This window comes from Thunnus albacares, chromosome 1 (genome assembly GCF_914725855.1).
Source record: "Thunnus albacares chromosome 1, fThuAlb1.1, whole genome shotgun sequence".
In the NCBI taxonomy this organism is placed as follows: Eukaryota; Metazoa; Chordata; class Actinopteri; order Scombriformes; family Scombridae; genus Thunnus; species Thunnus albacares.
The window spans coordinates 12,906,591-12,924,580 of record NC_058106.1 but is presented as its reverse complement, the minus strand read 5'-3'; the positions used below and the strand labels follow the sequence as shown (position 1 = coordinate 12,924,580).

Here is a 17,990-nt window from a genome sequence, read left to right as displayed (position 1 = left end):
CAAGTCCATAATGCTTGGAGCATGTAGTTTGTCCATCTAGTCAAACAAGTCTGTTGTGGGCAGCAGGGAGGCAACAGTTTCATTATTCTGTAGGAGTTGCACTGAAAACAGTTCTTAAGTTCCATAAGCTGTCGAAATCCACAATAAATGCAAATCCAAGTCACTCCTAGTGGGTTCAGACTTGCCCACTGCAGGGGTCACATGCGAATTAGCAAACCTGGAAAGTAATTTCCCATTACGGGTGCCCACAACGTCCCAGTTCTGCACATTGTTTTTCTTCATGACATCATCAGTAAGCGCGATGATTCTCTCAAATTCCCCATCTGAGTTATTCCTAAATGTAGCAAACGATTCTTTGAGGCCCTCAATCACATGGATGCAATCAGTCACCGAAAGAGATGGGGACTGTAGGCCTTTTGTTGCGAAATCACTGGCACTGAACAGCTTAGAAAATGCCATGAGCAGAAAGATGAATCTCTTGGTCTTTATTTGTTGCAAGAGAGACTCAGCGTTTGATCCAGCCAGAGCCTTCTGCAAACTCACTCAATGTTTCTAATATGACGTCATATGAAGTCAAAACTCAACTGACAGACTCAGATTTTGAACTCCATCTAATATCTGTGGAAAGTACAAGCTCAAGACAGGGGCTGTCAGGGTGAAGCTCTTTTTGGATGTGTATAAATCATGCGTGTCTGTTGGCTCCAGTCATGAAATTGTGCAATGAATTTAAATAAAAAAAGTGGCCACAGTAGGAGACACTTTCGAGGCTGTCAAAAGCACGAGATTCAAGCAGTGCGAGTGGCGATGTATATACAATGCATAAGGGAAAGATTTTTTTGAGCAGCACTTGCACTCCAGCTTCCCCAGCTGACATGACTGAGTTAAACAGCAAGCTCTACTTCATTTTTTATACTTCATTCATAATAGCCTAAGTTTCAAACAATACGTTTTAGTAAGGCTATACCTAAAAATTCATTCTGCATCTGATTTTTGGGTGTGACCCACACCCTGGCACACCCGTGGTTACACCATTGTCATGAAAGTCTTTTCTTTCAAAGTGTCAGACATTTTCTCTTGCGGTGATTTCCTCTTGAACTCACAATGTCTGAGTGCACTGAAGGCGAGGATTTTCAATCATTTGGGTTTTATGAGGCAGTCACAGTTCCTCAGACAGCTGACGTTTTGCAGCGATGACCTGGGTATTTTTAAGCAGCACTATCTCTATCTACCTACCTACATTTTGACTGTTTCAGACTGTTTATCTCTCCTTGCATTTGTTTTGTTACCGACATCTAACTTGTGCCCAAAGAAGCAGAAAGAAAAGATTTACAAATAGAAACAGTTTGCATGGCTTCGCTTCGATCGGGGCTCTTGTCTAGGAGCTATTAGACACACCTTTCTAAGCACATTAAGATCTCATCTAGGGCAGAAAGAATTGATTCCAGTCAGCTGTGATTGTGGGAATGCTTGTCAGTAAATAGTGCTTATGTAAAAGAGCTCACAGTGACAAATGGGATCAATTTTACAGTTCTGTTAACACAGGAGGATCAGCGAGGTAGTTTGTCATTTAAAGTACACACATGCAAAAAAAAAAACAAAAAAAACTGCAGACAAACATACTGTGCATGTACACACACTCATATACACATACACTGACTTCTGGCTGCACATTGAGATCTATAACTGTTTGGCTGTTTCTTTTTTCTCAATTTTTTATTTATTTTGTCTCCAGTGCACCATTCAAAAAGATGTAATTTCTTTCAATATAACACCCAGCAAAGTATGACATCTCTTTATTACAGTTCCAGGTCTCTCAGCCCTTCAGTTTCTAATCTGTGACATACAATTTGGTAAGCCAGCCTTTCAACTTCCAATCCACTTCAGTGAAGGCTTTGATGGCTAAAACGACCAGACAAGCTCCCTGACTGAGGTCATTAGAAGGCCACCTCTAAATCAAGCTTCTGGGGGGAAGAGGAAATCAGGGATGGCCCAGACCAATTGATCCTTCCAGGATTTGTGGGGCTGCTCCTCAAGACAGGTGTGGTTTAATACTCCACCCTGAGCTGTAAAAAATGGCACTGCAGAGTACATTCTGAATCAGGAGGTCACATTAAGTCCTGCTCTATCTGCTGGTGTCACGCAAGACCATTTATCTTTTTCATTCATGCTGTGCGACATATTGGACACTACACTTGAGAGCAGTCTCACCTTCCTGTCTATGACTGAGAAGCTGAATACATTAATAAACAGACTAATCTGTCTTATCCAGAGACTATCTATTACTGACCACGCAGTCTGACGCAACAGATATGGACCGCTGTGATAAGCTGACTATTGCATTCTACGTCTTTTTGCTCTCCCTTCCCATCTCTGTAACTGTTTTTAATTTTAAAAAAGCTGGCAATTAGACATGTGATAAATGTTCCCCAATAATATTTCCCCATCAGATCAGTGCAGATGTTTTGGCGGTAGGTCTGCCAATGCAAGACTAATGGCCACTTGGACATTGGACAGGGATTGTGAAGCAAAGTTGCACCTCATAATTTCATCCCCCCCTGACATAAAGTCAATCCTTTTTGAATTTAAACTGCACTGCCTTCTGAATCTTACCATGCTAAAATGTTTTGCTTAATAGGAATCAATGAACAAATATAATTGCTTTTGTAAATTAATATATTTATCTTTGTAGTCAGTGCATAATAAATGTTTGTGGTCACACATATGGTGCATGTAGGTCATCAGTGGTTTTGGCCAAAATCAGATGCCTACCAGTGGCCACTGAGCATCCATACATATCACTTAAGTGGAGATATCAGTATGTTTATAATGTAAATATTTATATATTTACATTCAGTTTAGGCATGTGTTAAAGCTAAAATCTAGGGCAGCAACTAATGATATTTCATATATTTTCATTATCGGTTAATCTAATCTCTAAAAAAATTGGAAAAAAAATCCCATCACAATTTCCCAGAGTCCAAGGTGATATATTCTAATTGCTCATATTGTCCAACCAACAAGCCAAAACTCAATGATATTTATATTAGAAAATACACAAAACAAACCAAACCAGTGACTGTGTAGCATTTTTGCTTCAAATATGACTCCATATATTTCCGGCTTAATTTCCTGTCAGTCAACAAATCATTATCATTAACCCGTTGTGTAGTAGTTTGTTCATCATTGCTGAACCTTGCCTCTGAATCTTAGAATGATCCCTTTATATCTACATAGGGAGTGGGTCCTCTTCCATAGAGGCTGCCATGTTGCACCGCCATGTTTCTACAGTAGCCAAGAATGGACAAACCAAACTCTGGCACTAGAGAGGGCCTTTCATGTTTTCCGCAAGTTTCGCGGTGATTGTAGGTTCTCCTACACACTTGAAAAGGAAGGGTGAGGGGATCTGTATTCATTTGGTGGCAATCTGTAACCTCACCACTAGATGCCACTAAATCTTAAAGACTGGTCCTTTAATGGAAACAATCTGTTTTGAACTTCTGTGTGTGCAAAATTGAGAAAGCCCTGTATGAATCCTACATGTTAAATGTTGCAAATAATGGGTAAGCTGCTGAATTTTGCAGCTTATTTTACAATAAGAGTAATGGTTTTTTAAATGTTTGATGTTTGAATGTTGGTTGGGGTGAGGGCTCAAAGAAGACATGTGATAGGGAGATCTCAACATACATTTCATACACATACAGTATGTGCATGCACACACAGAGACCAAAAAATCTCAGCTGTATCCATAGATTATCATAATGCTATAGCATCCTGCATGAACCAATGAGATGGGCTGATTCCCCCTGCAAGCAATGGTGGGTAATCGATAACTTCACATGAGGCTGAGACTCTCTGGTATAGGAGCCAAGCACTCCAGGTAATGAACTGTCTGCTTGATATATATCCCTCACAGGGTGGGATTGCGGTGGTGCAACATGGTACTGCAACAGCAGCAAATATTTGATTAGCCATTTCTCTTCCATCACGCTGGCACACGGGAAAATCTCTCACACACATACGGTAAATGTCTGTCGACATATCAACATGTCCACTGTCAACCTGTCATGAGGCTTCTGCAGGCTGCTCACAGACCTCATACCACCTTTCACGCTGCAGAGACAGACAAATATTGTTTGCTGTGCTATTTTATATCCACTTTGATTTATAAATATCAGTGCATGCTTGTCAGCAAGGCAGCTTGGTTTTGTTACTTTGTATTTTTTGTTTAATTTGTTGGATTTTTTTTTTGGTAAATTTTGGGGTGAGATGTTTTCATAAGCCATTTCTTTGCTGTTTTTACTGTATCGAATGTTTCTCTTCTGTGTTATATTATGGGCAAATATATGAATAAATATGGCTTTGAGAGTTCACTTCTAGTCAGATGAACTCTGGTTCAGTTAAACACTGAGATGTTGTCATTTTCAGAGCTATTTCCTGTTTTCCTGTATTTTATGGTGTTCACTAACAGTCCAGACAGGCTTCCCACTTGAGTGAATTTGATTTAAATGATTAAAGGACATAAGCAACGTTGATAACTTAGAGCACTTCACATTCAAGCTAAAACAGCAGGGTCGCTGCAAAAATGCAAGCACACCAGCCCAGACATGTATACAATACACCCTTGAATTTCTCATTGGCTGCTTTCCATATTAATAAATCAAGATTTTAATTCACTGTCTCAGACTGTCTCAAAATTTTCAAAATGTAGACTTATTGTCTTGTTTTTGACATAATCATGATTTACATTTCCTTTGCTCATTGTGTAACAGCATACAGGGAGATCCACTGATTTGGTAAGTTAATACATAGCAAAAAATATACAATATATAAATATGGTATGCTCCACATAATTGGTTATTTTTCATGACTCTATCCTATTATGTTTTGCTGCTGCAATGACTCAATCACATGTGTGTCTACTTTACTTTTTCTTTATTGTTGTCACAGCATGTAAGGAGATAATATGTTCAAGGAACATCGTAGATTCAAGCAGAAAATATCTTAAACAAGCCTAAATTAGATCATATATGAAATAATTTCTTTTTCTTTTCTTCTTTTTTTTTAAAGATGTGATAAAAGCTGTCACATCTTATATGTTTTTGCGCTAAGTCAGTGCATTGCTATGGCAGTGAATGTAGGGTGACAAAGTTATTCTTTTTGTGGCACTTAAACCTTTAAAATGTTACGCTGCCTTGATGGAAAAGGAAAGCTTGCACTTCATGATTCAGAAAGGCCAGAGAGAATTTTTCCCAAGGGTCTCGTAAATGGGGTTAATAAAAGAGAGCCGCCAATATCTCACTGGATTCTCTCAAATAGTTTGTGTGCCTGTTTACCATAAAATGCAATGTGTGTGAATATCTATGGTCATTAAGAAGACATTACCAGGGTAGGTATAGCAGATTGGGATTGGGTAATAAAAACGTGAAAACCTGTTTGCAGCGTCACACTTATCAAGATGATCAAATGTACATTTTTAAATTTTATCGTGCATGTTTGACCAAGTAAATCTGTTCTCATGAAATTCCTTGTTTGACATTTATACAGTCTCACCGTCTTGCAATCTGAGCCACTGAGCGGTTAGTAATAGCCATTAAACAAATTCAGTCTTTCTGAATTAATCAAAAAGTTATGATCAAAGAAACTAGAGTGGTGCCAAAGACCTGTGACAAGTCCTCTGCAAAACCCCCTTTTGGAATAAATAATGAATTTATCCATCTATCCATTGATACATTAGGGATGGGATCCAATTAGTGATGGGATCATTGGCTTTAATCCAAAGTCAAAACAACCTTCTCCCTCTCCAATCAGGAATTATATTGTTGATATTGAGTATTTCACAGAATGTGTCCCTGTAAATTGTCATCACTGTGTAATATGATGAAGTGGGCAGCCATTAAGGAAATTAACTGGCTCATGGTTCATATCTGAGGAGTCATGTTTCACAACTCATGACTGTACTGCAGTTCATTGCATATTCAAAGTAGACTGTCAAGTCTGCTGTTTAGGGTCAAATCTCAGCTTGACTGAATCTTTCAAGCATTTTGCACACTTGTCACAATTTGGGTTGTGATAATGAAAAGGGAGTGTCGTGGAAAATATTGTGCTGTGTGCTGAAATTTAGGCATTTCATTCAAGCTTTTGGGAACAATGAAGGAGAGATGTGAACTGCAGTTTCAGTGTCTTTTCTTTCCTACAGAAGGACATGCAAGATTTCCTGGGACGAAGTCAGGTCATAGCCAAACCGGAGTCAAAATTTACAACAACTTCCTGTAACGATAAGACCATCCATGTTTGAGCCAATTTACAACAGAAACTTTACATTGCTTCCAGACATGCTGTAGTGATTTAGATTTTTTAGAAATGTAAATTCAAAAGTTATAGTACCACATCAGCAAGTTATTCTCAGTGGCAACATTCAGTGCCAATGCAGAAAGTAATTTGATCTTCATATAGTGTCATGGTGGTCAGGGTTTACGGATGGCTTTATTAGCATTTGCTTTCACATTGACAGTTTTATTTCTGTATTTAACCATGAGCACAATCTTTTCCTCTACATTTCCACTAAAATATATTTTGATAATGGAAAATAGTTTATTTATTATATCATTTGTAGTAAAAAAGACTACACTACAGTCCTTTAACCAAGAGACCTCTCTAGATCAAAATGTTGTTGCTGTCTGTATCTGATTTAAAAATATAATGTTGCTTTGAATGTGTAATTTTCATGAAAACCATGTTTTCTACATAAACAATACCTATGACACATGTACAATTTTGAAAACAAATGACTTAACTGTGCAGTCAATGGCCCTGTCCCCTTCGACCTGATAGAAAACAAGTGAGGGTCAAAACCTAATCAGCCCCTATTGATCAGCTCTCAATAACCCAGAATATAAGTCTTTGGAGTTCAAATTTATAACCCCAGGCAGGGTCCTTGGGGCTGCTCTTCATGCCTGATACAGTTCCTTTACTGGCCAGTATAATGAGGCTTTAAGCAGCACAGTGACTGTAAATCTGCTACGCTAAGATTGCACTGCTCCTGTTCTGACTGGACTTTGCCTCACGACTGTAAATCTCACATCCAGGACCAGAGAATAATATATTATCCTCTCCTGAGTGCATTCACTAAAGCAGTGTGAAGTCAGCAAATGTCCACAAGTCACCAAAATTGTCACCTAATGTTTGTTGGTGGGAAGAGTTTGTTTGACAAAATCTGAGAGGAATATACATGTGTACAATGGACACAGTGTATGCTGAAATGTGACTATATGGTTCAGGACATTGACATAAAGTCAGAGAAACCTCTACTTTCAGATGATAAAAGTTCTCAGATATGATTTTTTAAAACAATTATTTCCACAGGGCATTATATGCTTCAGTTATTGTGTGTGTTTAACCATTTATTCTAGTGTTAGGAAGATGTTACAAATCATTTATTAGGGTGTGGGAATCAGATCAGAAAATTAAACAGGAGTAATACTAAATTCACTGACTTTACAAAAGGGTCATACACCCAAATAGTAGTAGCCTACTTCCCTATCCCTAATATGTCACTCAAAAAGTATGTTCAGAAATGAATAAACCTCATCTCCCTTTCCATTTGCACAATACAGTGTAGCATCTTCAGTGGCACATACAGCATATGAAACCTACCACCTAAAACAGATGCTGAGCTGGTGTAAAGTTGCAGTAGCCGATCAGAGACCTGGTGAAGACCTGCAGGACCTGCAAGGGACGGAGAGAGCAGCGCGTCTGCATGGCTAGGCTGCTGCGTGTTGGCGGAACGCAAAAACTGCTTGAAGAGACTCGGTGAATTTCACGGGGCGGATTGTTGTAAAGTAACACCACATTTCGGTGAATGACTTTCTTTTTCAGGCATCAGCACAGTGCTGGTAAAGTGTCCAGACCGAGAGCGCGTAGAGTCCGGCATGTCCGAGAAGAGGAGCGCTGAACACCGCAGCTTTGAGGCTTTCCTACTGACAGCTCCAGCGGACCAGATGGTGCCGAAAAAATGACTCGGGCTCTCTCCATCCTCGCTTACTTTTTCTCTTTGGTTCACTGTAAGTGTGTCTTCAGTTTTATTATTTGTCTTATTAATGTAGGCTGTTCTAGCATGTGCTCCTGTCTGTGTGACAGCTCCAAATTTATTTGGGTTAAAGTGCCTCTGAGCTGTGTTTTTTCTTTTTCTGTCATTGTAACAAAGTTGCATGCAGCTTTTGATTTTCAGCGCAATCTTCACTACAGTGACTGAATGTCTACTAACAATAGAAAATACAGATACATTAATATTTGCAAGTCCATGCTGCTTCCATTTTTATTTATTTTTTGTTACTAAAACACATTTTAAAAAGTTTTAATTTAAAAAAAAAATTACAGACATTTTTATAATAAAGAACAATAGAAATATGTATTTGCAAGTTCAGCTGAGATGTTAAGATATTAATACAAGTCCTGCTATCTAGTGTGGCCTGTATAGTCACCAAATCAGCACTTATATGGCTGAACGTTTGCAGAATGTAGTGGCAGCTTTCTAAACTTATAAAATTGGACAAATACTTGAAAAATTTCCAGAAACTTTTGTGTGTAACATGCCCACTTTATCTTCCTCAGCATCACAGTTTCACTTGACCATAGTGGGTTCATTGTTGAGATTAAGGGGACTCCTAGTCAATGGTGACATGTATTTCATGATGGAAAATACAGTGACAATCCCATGGAAATGCTTCACTAATAAATTATGATTTGACACAACATACAGTATGTTAACAGATTCATTCGGTCACAAAGACAAGGCCTATACTCATATAAATATCTGGAAGAAAGAAGAGGGAGAAGAAGACAAAGTAGCAATAGAAAAAGATGAACATCTTAAAACTGATTATCATAGGTGGAATAACAGAAAAAATGAATTCATACAACATGACACCTCACTCAACTTTTGCCTCATTTTGGTTCATTCACATTCTTAGTTATGCTCTCGGCTCTTTAACTGTGTTACATTTTTGTAGAATAATGTTTTTCAGTGTGCTGTGGAGAGTGACCTTATCAACTCCACAATAGCTGACTTCAACGTTGTATTAATATGCCTAACCTCACTCTGAATCAACATAATGTCAACACAACACTTATGAGATGCTGTTCATTTTACACAGTAAACCTACACACACTCACACACATACACACACACACACAAATGGCAGTTTTGGGTGTTTTGCCAGTGGCCTTCACCGCTGGGGAAGGCAGAGCTTGTTTGACTCTGGTCTCCGAGGGCTTTGACAACACACCATCTGGTACAGAGTGCTGCGGGGGTCCTACTGTGTTTGGATGGGACCTCAGCCAAATGACTGACAAAGGCACAGTTGCTGCAGCATGCACTGACCCACAGGGCAGACTGTGGGTATGCCACGCCCTGCAAAACTCCAGGAGTCTGTGGCCTGATAATGACAGTCACAGTTTGATAATGAACAAGAAGAGAAGCATTAAAAAGCTTTGAAATTAGCTTTGGAGTCTAGCTCTACTCTACTTTTTGTGCAACATGTCACCACATAGCTCCAGAAAGGGCACATTTGATGAATCTCTGAGGTTCTGCAGCCATGAATATCACTCTGCGCACAGTAGCGATTCTTCTTGAATGGGTGCATCAGTAAAACCTCCATGAGTAGACCAACTCGACTCAGCTACTCTAGCAGTGGAAGCATTAATAACCAGTGGCATGCAAAGTAATGGAAGAGGTGCAACATGCACCAATTCAGCTCCAGATGAGAAACACCAATCAAGAGTTTCAATCAGGCTTGTCTTCACCCCTGACATGGGCTTCATTTATCAGGGATGGAGGGAAGGAGGGGGAGTTTAAGTGTTGGTATTCATAGCTTAGTCTCATTTGACAAAACCAGTGGTTTGGCTTAAGGCAAAGACGATACAAAAGCAGAATTATTAACATGCTGTGGAAATTTCAGCCCTCATCCCAAATGTAATTACTTTGGACATGACTTTGGGGTGTTCATAACATTTTAATATGATTTCCACAACACAGCCATCCTTGGCTTTCTTAATTGAGAGCTCCTGTCTCCCTTGAGACCTTGGAAAGTTAAATTTGCAGTTTGTAAGACGCACTGCCTTGATACAGACTGCAGAGAGAGGAAGTGCAGTATTGACCTGAACAGTTTTCTTCATATCCTTTTCAAAGCAAAGAGGGTATATGTTGTTAACAGTGAGTTAGTTGTGCAGGGTGATAAACATAACCAATGAAACAACTTTACCCTCTCTCTTACAATACTATGATCCCCTGACCTTCCATCTAGCACCATTATCAGATCAAGAATTTAGTTTGTCCAATTCTTTGGTTTATGGCCAAACACATGCAAAACTAATGACATACCAATAACTTAAGCTGTACTTTGTCTTTAATGATGATTAGTCAATTGTTACCATACTAATAAGCTAAAATAAGAAGGTGAACATGGCACATCTAAACATTGTACCTGCTAGAGATCAACTCATTGGCATTGTAATTGTGAGCATGTTAGCATGCTGATACGGCATATATCTCAAAGCACTGCTGTACTAAGTATAGCCTCACAGAGCTGCTAGCATAGCTGTAGACTCTAAGTCTTGCCTCCATCACATGAACTAATTAAGTCCATCTACGTGGTGTCTCAGGTCTGAAACCCCATAATGGTCAAAATGGAAAACAGAAGAGATTCAAGATTCAAGAGAGATTCAAAAGGTTTTATTGCCACATGCACATCAACACAGCAGATGGCAACATTGAGGGCAGTGGAATTTGGCTTCTTCAAGCTCTAGTTACAATTAGAGTATATAATGAAATGAGAGAGAAGAGGAAGATTTAAAAGAGGCAAATTAAAATATATACACATATATATTATTTTGTGCATTGGTGTGCAGGTGTGATATGGCACATAGGTGGTAAATATAAAAATAAGTAATCTGGGTTATTTGGAAACTGCAGTACACAGTTCACATCTCACTCAATGATTTTAGATATGTATACACTACCTATGCGTTAAAATAATCATTAAACAAAATTGTGTCTCTAGGTAGCAGTTGTGCTGACTCAGAGGAGCGTCTCATGAACTGGTTGTTGGGAAAAGATCGCTATAATCCACTCATTCGCCCAGCTGTCAACAGGACCGAGAGAGTCACAGTGAAGCTGCAAGTGTCTCTGGCACAGCTCATCAGTGTGGTAAAGCACCAAATATTCCGGCTCACCGGGAGGATGTGTGTGCATTTATTTGTGTGTGTGCATCTGTTAGTATGCGTGAGAATATGTGCTGGAGAGAAAAAGAGTGAGACCGAGAAAGAAAGACAGGGAAAGAGGATGATGGAAAAGACAGAGCGAGATCCACAAAGCTTTAAGAAAGCAGTTAATTACAAACCAGTCTCTGCTGAAAGGCCATAGCTCTGAATGGATGGATGAAGTAGGGGATATATCTGGTCAGCTCTGATCTCTGCCTCTGTCATGTCCAGATTGAAACTTCAGCACATTGGATTAAAAGGGGCCATAAAGCTGTTTTAGCCACAGTGATAGAGGCTCTCCTCTGATTTACAGTGGAAGCTCTTCCCAGCTGCAGACCAAGGCAGTAAGGCTCATTTTCAGCCTCACTTTATGAGCTTGCATTGTAGCCCTTGGAGTAATTGGCATTTGGTATCACTTTACTGTAATTGTATATCATGGCAGTGTGATGACAGTGCCATCAACAAACATGTTAACAAGCAATCTGAGAAGAGAGAAGTTATTTTTGATCTCTCTCCAAACTCTCCAAACGAGATGCCAGAGAGTAGTCTGTCCTCAATTTTCTGTGTGTGTGTGTGTGTGTGGATGTTGACACGATCTAAACAAGATGATAATTCATTGTATGTATCAACACATTTCATCACATTTCACCTTCTTGTGATCTTACAGCATTTTTAGTGACTATTTATAACTGAAACAGCTGTGACCTTATCAATTCATGACTTAAATCATTGTTGAAGTTTGTCAAAGTAGATCAAACCAGCATGCAGGTATAACACAAAAAACACAATAATATAACCCCTGTATTGTTCTTTTCTAAATTAAAACAGAAGATTGTTGTGCTTGTATTTCTGCATGGAACTGTATTTAAAGTGAAATCTTCCACACTTGTCCATTTCCAGAATGAAAGAGAACAGATCATGACCACAAATGTCTGGCTCACTCAGGTAAGTCTGATGAAGCTCAGTCATATACTCTCAGTCAGCCGATGTCTAGTTAAATGCCCTTCCAACTGAACTTGAATTAAACCGTGTCCATTCTTCTTCTCTCAATGTGGAACAAACTGCTGCTGTAATTCTGCTCCAAACATATTTCACTGATAATGAAGCATGTAATTGGATATGAGTTAGTCTTGAGAAAGTGTGTGGAAGTCAGGACTCAGACTTGATGACCAGGTCTCTGTGTCTCTCCAGCACTGGGTGGATTACAGATTATCATGGGACCCTGCAAAGTACGAAGGTATTGACAAGTTGCGTATTCCCTCCAGACACATCTGGCTCCCTGATATTGTCCTGTACAACAAGTAAGCATAACTGAAATGTCATGATGTTGTTTCTGTGTTTATGGACAATGTTTGTATTAATAATACTAGGAGTCTACAGCATATTAGCATCTCTGTGAGGCCGTACTTTGGCACAGAAGTGCTTTGAGCTAAATGCTAACATCCTCACAGTGACAATGTTAACATGCTGATGTTTAGCAGGTTATATTTACCAGGTTCACCATCTTAGTTTAACCTGTTAGCATTCTAACATTTGCTTATTTGCAACAAACACAAAACACAGCTGATGCTAACAGGAACAGCATTAATTTTACAGGTATATAGTCATAAACCAAAGTGTTGGGTACACTGAAGTTTTGACCTGATGAGAGAATTCTAAGATTCACCTAATTAATTAATTTATGCCCTAGGGACCTGGAATATCTGTAGCCAGTTTCCCAGCAATCCATCTCATAGATGTCAAGATATTTTAGACAGAAAACCACAAATGTTTACCTTGTGGTGGCCCGAGAGAGAAAGCCAGGGGATCACCAAAGTCATTAGGATACATCAACTGGTGAACCATGAACCATACTTTTGTATCTTGTAGATGTCAAGCTATTTCAGTGAATATGTTAAAACTTTGACCTGCTGGTGGTACTAGAGGAAAAGTCAGTCACCAAAGTCATTACAATTTATCCTCTGGGGACCCTGACCTTTTCAACGGCAATCCATTCAATAGTTGAGATGTGTCCATCCAGACCGAAGTGGTGGACCAACATTGCCATCCTTAGGGCCATGCAACTAGTGAGATTAAAAAATCAAAACAGATCATTACTCATATAAATAATTAGTTCTTTCTATAATGTACAACAGTTCAACCAATATTTTTGGATATAATCTAAATTACCAAGAAAGAAAACATTAAGTATTAAAGTGACATAATCAGCATTCTCTCCATCTTCACTTTGTCTTGTTCATTTTAACTATCTTTCCAAACTGATTCTCTGAAGCCTCACCAAAGCTTCTATATGATGAAGGTTTCAGTCTTTGCTTTGTGGATTTTGGTTTTGATATTGATTGAACTGTCCTTGTCTGTCAGAAATAGCCAATAGGACTTTACAGTATGAGTAGTTTTCCCTTATCTGCACTATGATTGCAGTATTGATAGAATAAGCCTCAGAGACGGATTCAGAGGCTCTCCTAAGTTTTCTTTCTCTTTCTCTTTCTTCTCATAGTGCTGATGGAACCTATGAGGTAACAGTTTTCACCAATGCCATTGTCCTTTTCAATGGCAGCATCAACTGGCTCCCTCCAGCCATCTACAAAAGCGCCTGTAAGATCGAGGTCAAGCATTTTCCCTTCGACCAGCAGAACTGCACCCTCAAGTTCCGCTCTTGGACATATGACCACACTGAGATCGATCTGATCTTGAAGTCAGAGGTGGCCAGCATGGATGATTTTACTCCTAGTGGGGAGTGGGATATCTTGGCACTGCCTGGTAGACGGACTGTAAACCCTCTGGATCCTACCTATGTGGACCTCACATATGACTTTATCATCAAGAGGAAGCCCCTCTTTTACACCATCAACCTCATCATTCCTTGTGTGTTGATCACCTCTCTGGCCATTCTGGTCTTCTACCTGCCTTCAGACTGTGGGGAGAAGATGACCCTCTGCATCTCTGTCCTCTTGGCCCTCACTGTGTTCCTGCTTTTGATCTCAAAGATTGTTCCTCCCACATCACTGGATGTGCCCCTGATTGGCAAGTACCTGATGTTCACTATGGTGCTGGTGACGTTCTCCATCATCACCAGTGTGTGCGTGCTCAACGTGCACCACCGCTCTCCCAGCACTCACACCATGCCTTCCTGGGTCAAGCTGATATTTCTTGTTAAACTGCCCGCTTTACTCTTCATGAGACGTCCACACAATAACTCTGCACGCCAGAGGCTGCGTCAACAGCGGTGCCTACGGGCTAGAAGAGCCATTTTGGGCCTGGGTTATCCAGTTGCAAACAAAACAGGTATCACCATGTCATCTTCTGCCCTGCTGTCTTCCGACTCTGCCTTCTCCACCCCAGGACACAAAAATGTAGCTCCTCCACTGGGCTACAGCAACCCCAGCAGGAAAGGAGACTTGCGTTCCACCGATTACCTCCCAAGCGGTTTCCCTTCTGCCCAGGACCTCCAGCAGAGAAGCACTTCAGATTGGGCTGCTGATGTCCAGGAGGCGGTGAATGGGGTGCGCTTCGTGGCTGAGCACATGATGGGAGATGATGACGATCAGAGTGTATGTATTGATGTTTAAAGCAAAACTTTTATTCACTCTATATGGTTCTATGAAAATATTTCTAAAAAATTTCTTGTGCCACAAAATCAATCACAAATATCTGAAATTGAAGAATTAAAAGGTACCCGTTATACAGTGCAAAATTTGTTGTACCACAGTATCATTCATAAAGATTTGAAATTTAAGAATTTAAGAAAGATATACATTTTTTGTTGTCTAATAAAATGGTACCAACATTGGCTTGAATTTCAACGAACTAGACAACATTTTAGGAAAATACGCATATTTGTTTTTTTCCTGAGAGTTGGATGAAAAGATCTATACCACTCTAAATAGCGTGCTTAATGTATGGAGCTGGAGCCTGGAGTCGGTTAGCTTAGCTTAGCATAAAGATGGGAAGCAGGAGGAAACAGCTAGCCAGGCTCCATCAAAAATGCAAAAATCAGGCAACGAGCCCCTCTTAAGCTCACTTATGAACATAGTGTGTCTTATTTCTTAAATCTATACTCAAAAATCATTGTAAAATTAAGGGTTAATGGCTTTTTGGGAATGCTGTAACTAATGATATTAACTTAGCAGAACAGACTGACACATTGTTAGCCAACCGTAAATTATGTAACCGTAAATATGACAGTAACATAAATTGGGCATTACATTTTTATGTTCTCATCTCATGATTAGCTTATGTTAAGGTTAACAATAGGTAGCTACAATAACTTTGAGTAATGTAAGAGTTGAACAGTTTTGCCATCAAAGTTGAAGCCAATTAGCTATTGGCAAATTTTGGGGGAATCAGGTTCCAATGTCATCACCATCTTCTCCCATCTATTCTGATCTCAATAAACTGGATCAAAGATGTTTGTATTGGCATGATAGCATTTACTGTTCTGTGACCCCTGAGGTGCAGCAAGGAAGACCACTAACCTTAAGTGGTGGCTGTGACCCAGCAAATTGAGGGCAGACTTTGGGTAATCAATTGCTTTTTGTGACAAATCAATAAAATAGGGAGGGAACCAGAAATGAGAAATGACTTGTTTCAAAAACTACCAAGACCAGCATTGAAATTGAGGCGAAAGGGTCAATAGCTATTTCAGTATAGATCTCAGCATTATGGAGACAGTTCCTTATAAGGATATAACTTAACTATGCTCCTGTTCAACTATCACCCAGTCCGCATTCTATACTGCACCCTCAGAATAAGCTTATGTATTCTAAGTAATATTGGTTTAGTGCAGTCAGAGAACATCATGGTAAACCATAAATGGAAATCACAGTAAAAGTTGCAATTCATTCATTCATTCATTCATCAATCCCAGTCAATTGCTATAGACTACAAGACATCCAAAACATCATACGACTAAAACATATAGGGTTTTATTATTATATTTAGATCCTCATTTATTCACTCATTCACTCACTCATTTATTTTCTTTGCCCCCGAGTGGCTGCATGGAGGCATAGCACTGAAAACACACTGAGTCATGCAATACAGCTGGTTTAATATGATAAATGAAATAAATAAATAAATGTGTACGATATGTCCTGACACATCTGTATAACAAGCACACTGAATAATTTAGACTTCATTTCTGTGTATTTGCAGGTGATAGAGGACTGGAAGTATGTGGCCATGGTGGTGGATCGTATGTTCCTGTGGATCTTTGTGATAGTGTGTGTGGTGGGCACCCTGGGCCTGTTTCTCCAGCCTCTCTTCCAAAATCAGATTATTCCCAACCAGCAGCCCATCTCCGAGATCCCTCGTATCTGATGAGCAATGAGGAACAGTGCACAAGATAAGGCTCTTCATTAGCAATTGAACTGTTAGGGTAATTATCATACAACAGATGAAGGCCAGTAGTAGTTGCAAAGTATTTTTGGTGTTTGATTAAAACTTATAGTACCATATTGGTGGGGTCCAAGGGCACTGACACCAATGTCACGTGTGCCAAATTTCACCAATAAGGCACCTTAGTGGGTTAAACCAAACCATAAAAAGTAATCCTAGCACCAACCAAGTATCCTACAGCAATACTACCCTCTTCATCTCCCAGTGTTTTGAGGAAATGGTACATCTGCAAGAGACCTAATGAGACCTCATTACACTGAGGTTATTTCCCTTCATATCCACAAAAATCAGCTCCAGAACTGGACTGAATATAGCTTCCTCTGCAGTGAAGTATGCAAACATGATACTTGCTGAACTGTTGTTGGGACAAACCCAATTGGACAGAGATGTGAGGGACGTTTGTCTGCTGTCAGATGTTGTTTTACTCCTTATTTGTGATTAAGTTATATTACCATGTCATTGAAATGTGATGTGTGATTAAAGAATGAATAAATGTATCGAAAGGTCAACCTGTGTCCTCTTTCAGTTTGATTAAATGTATGAAATCCCCAGCAAATTCCCAAAATTGTCAGGGTCTTGCCAAAGTGCTCAGCTCTATCAATCTATGTTGCTTGTGGTAAAGTTTGCCCTCAGAGCCAATACATTTGCTGAAGATGTGCCAGTTAGAACATTTCATCACATAGATAAATGTGGGAATGTGTGACCAGGCAAAAAAAATAGGTTGATGCAACAAAACAGTTGAAAGTGGAGCTGATCTTGTCTTGAGGTCCAATGCACGCTGCACAGGCTTCAAATCTTAGCTGAAGAGAAAATGAAATTCATATGTATCAGAAATTGACCACACATGTGCGTTGCGTTTACACTCGAGTTAATCTCTGTTATGTTTTTATTTGTAGAGACAAGCAAGTGCACCCACACACATAAATCGAGCCTCACAAAGCACACAAACACAAGCTGAACATTCACCTCCACACACACACACCCACACACAACGTTTACTGCTCAATAAACAGTGCTGAGTGGGCTCGTTACAGATTCTGCAGACTGTTGGTTCTTTTGTGACACCTTTATTTCAATCAAGAGATAGCTATCAGCATCTATGTTAATGACTGCACTTACTTTGTTTTAATCTCTGTTTACAGTTTTCAAGATTATTCATCGCTTTTTCATCCACCTGTTAGTATCTTATCATTAGGAGAGAAAGTGCAGTGCCACAGCATATCTGTTAATAATTGATCATCTGTTTCAAATCGTACAAATCTGGAGGAGTCTTTAATCAACACTCAATGCAAGGATTCATTAATCACAAACCTTATGTCAGCAGCCACATGTCATTA

General features: G+C 39.5%; 1 protein-coding gene across 1 annotated transcript; it reads left to right on the top strand.

Moving 5' to 3' along the window:
- The first annotated feature begins 7,332 nt into the window (after positions 1–7,332).
- chrnb4 (cholinergic receptor, nicotinic, beta 4 (neuronal)) lies at positions 7,333–17,130 on the top strand. Its single transcript, XM_044335984.1, has 6 exons — positions 7,333–8,060; positions 11,058–11,203; positions 12,157–12,201; positions 12,448–12,557; positions 13,754–14,807; positions 16,411–17,130. The coding sequence occupies exons 1-6, from the start codon at positions 8,012–8,014 to the stop codon at positions 16,573–16,575; spliced, it is 1,569 nt and encodes a 522-aa protein (XP_044191919.1). The 5' UTR covers positions 7,333–8,011; the 3' UTR covers positions 16,576–17,130.
- Positions 17,131–17,990: the final 860 nt, after the last annotated feature.

Bases quoted from the DNA above. Each gene is read 5' to 3' on its own strand.
- chrnb4 (XM_044335984.1), top strand. From the start codon at position 8,012: ATGACTCGGGCTCTCTCCATCCTCGCTTACTTTTTCTCTTTGGTTCAC. The intron at 12,202-12,447 runs GTAAGTCTGATG...GTGTCTCTCCAG, and splicing joins CAAATGTCTGGCTCACTCAG to CACTGGGTGGATTACAGATT. The intron at 14,808-16,410 runs GTATGTATTGAT...GTGTATTTGCAG, and splicing joins GAGATGATGACGATCAGAGT to GTGATAGAGGACTGGAAGTA.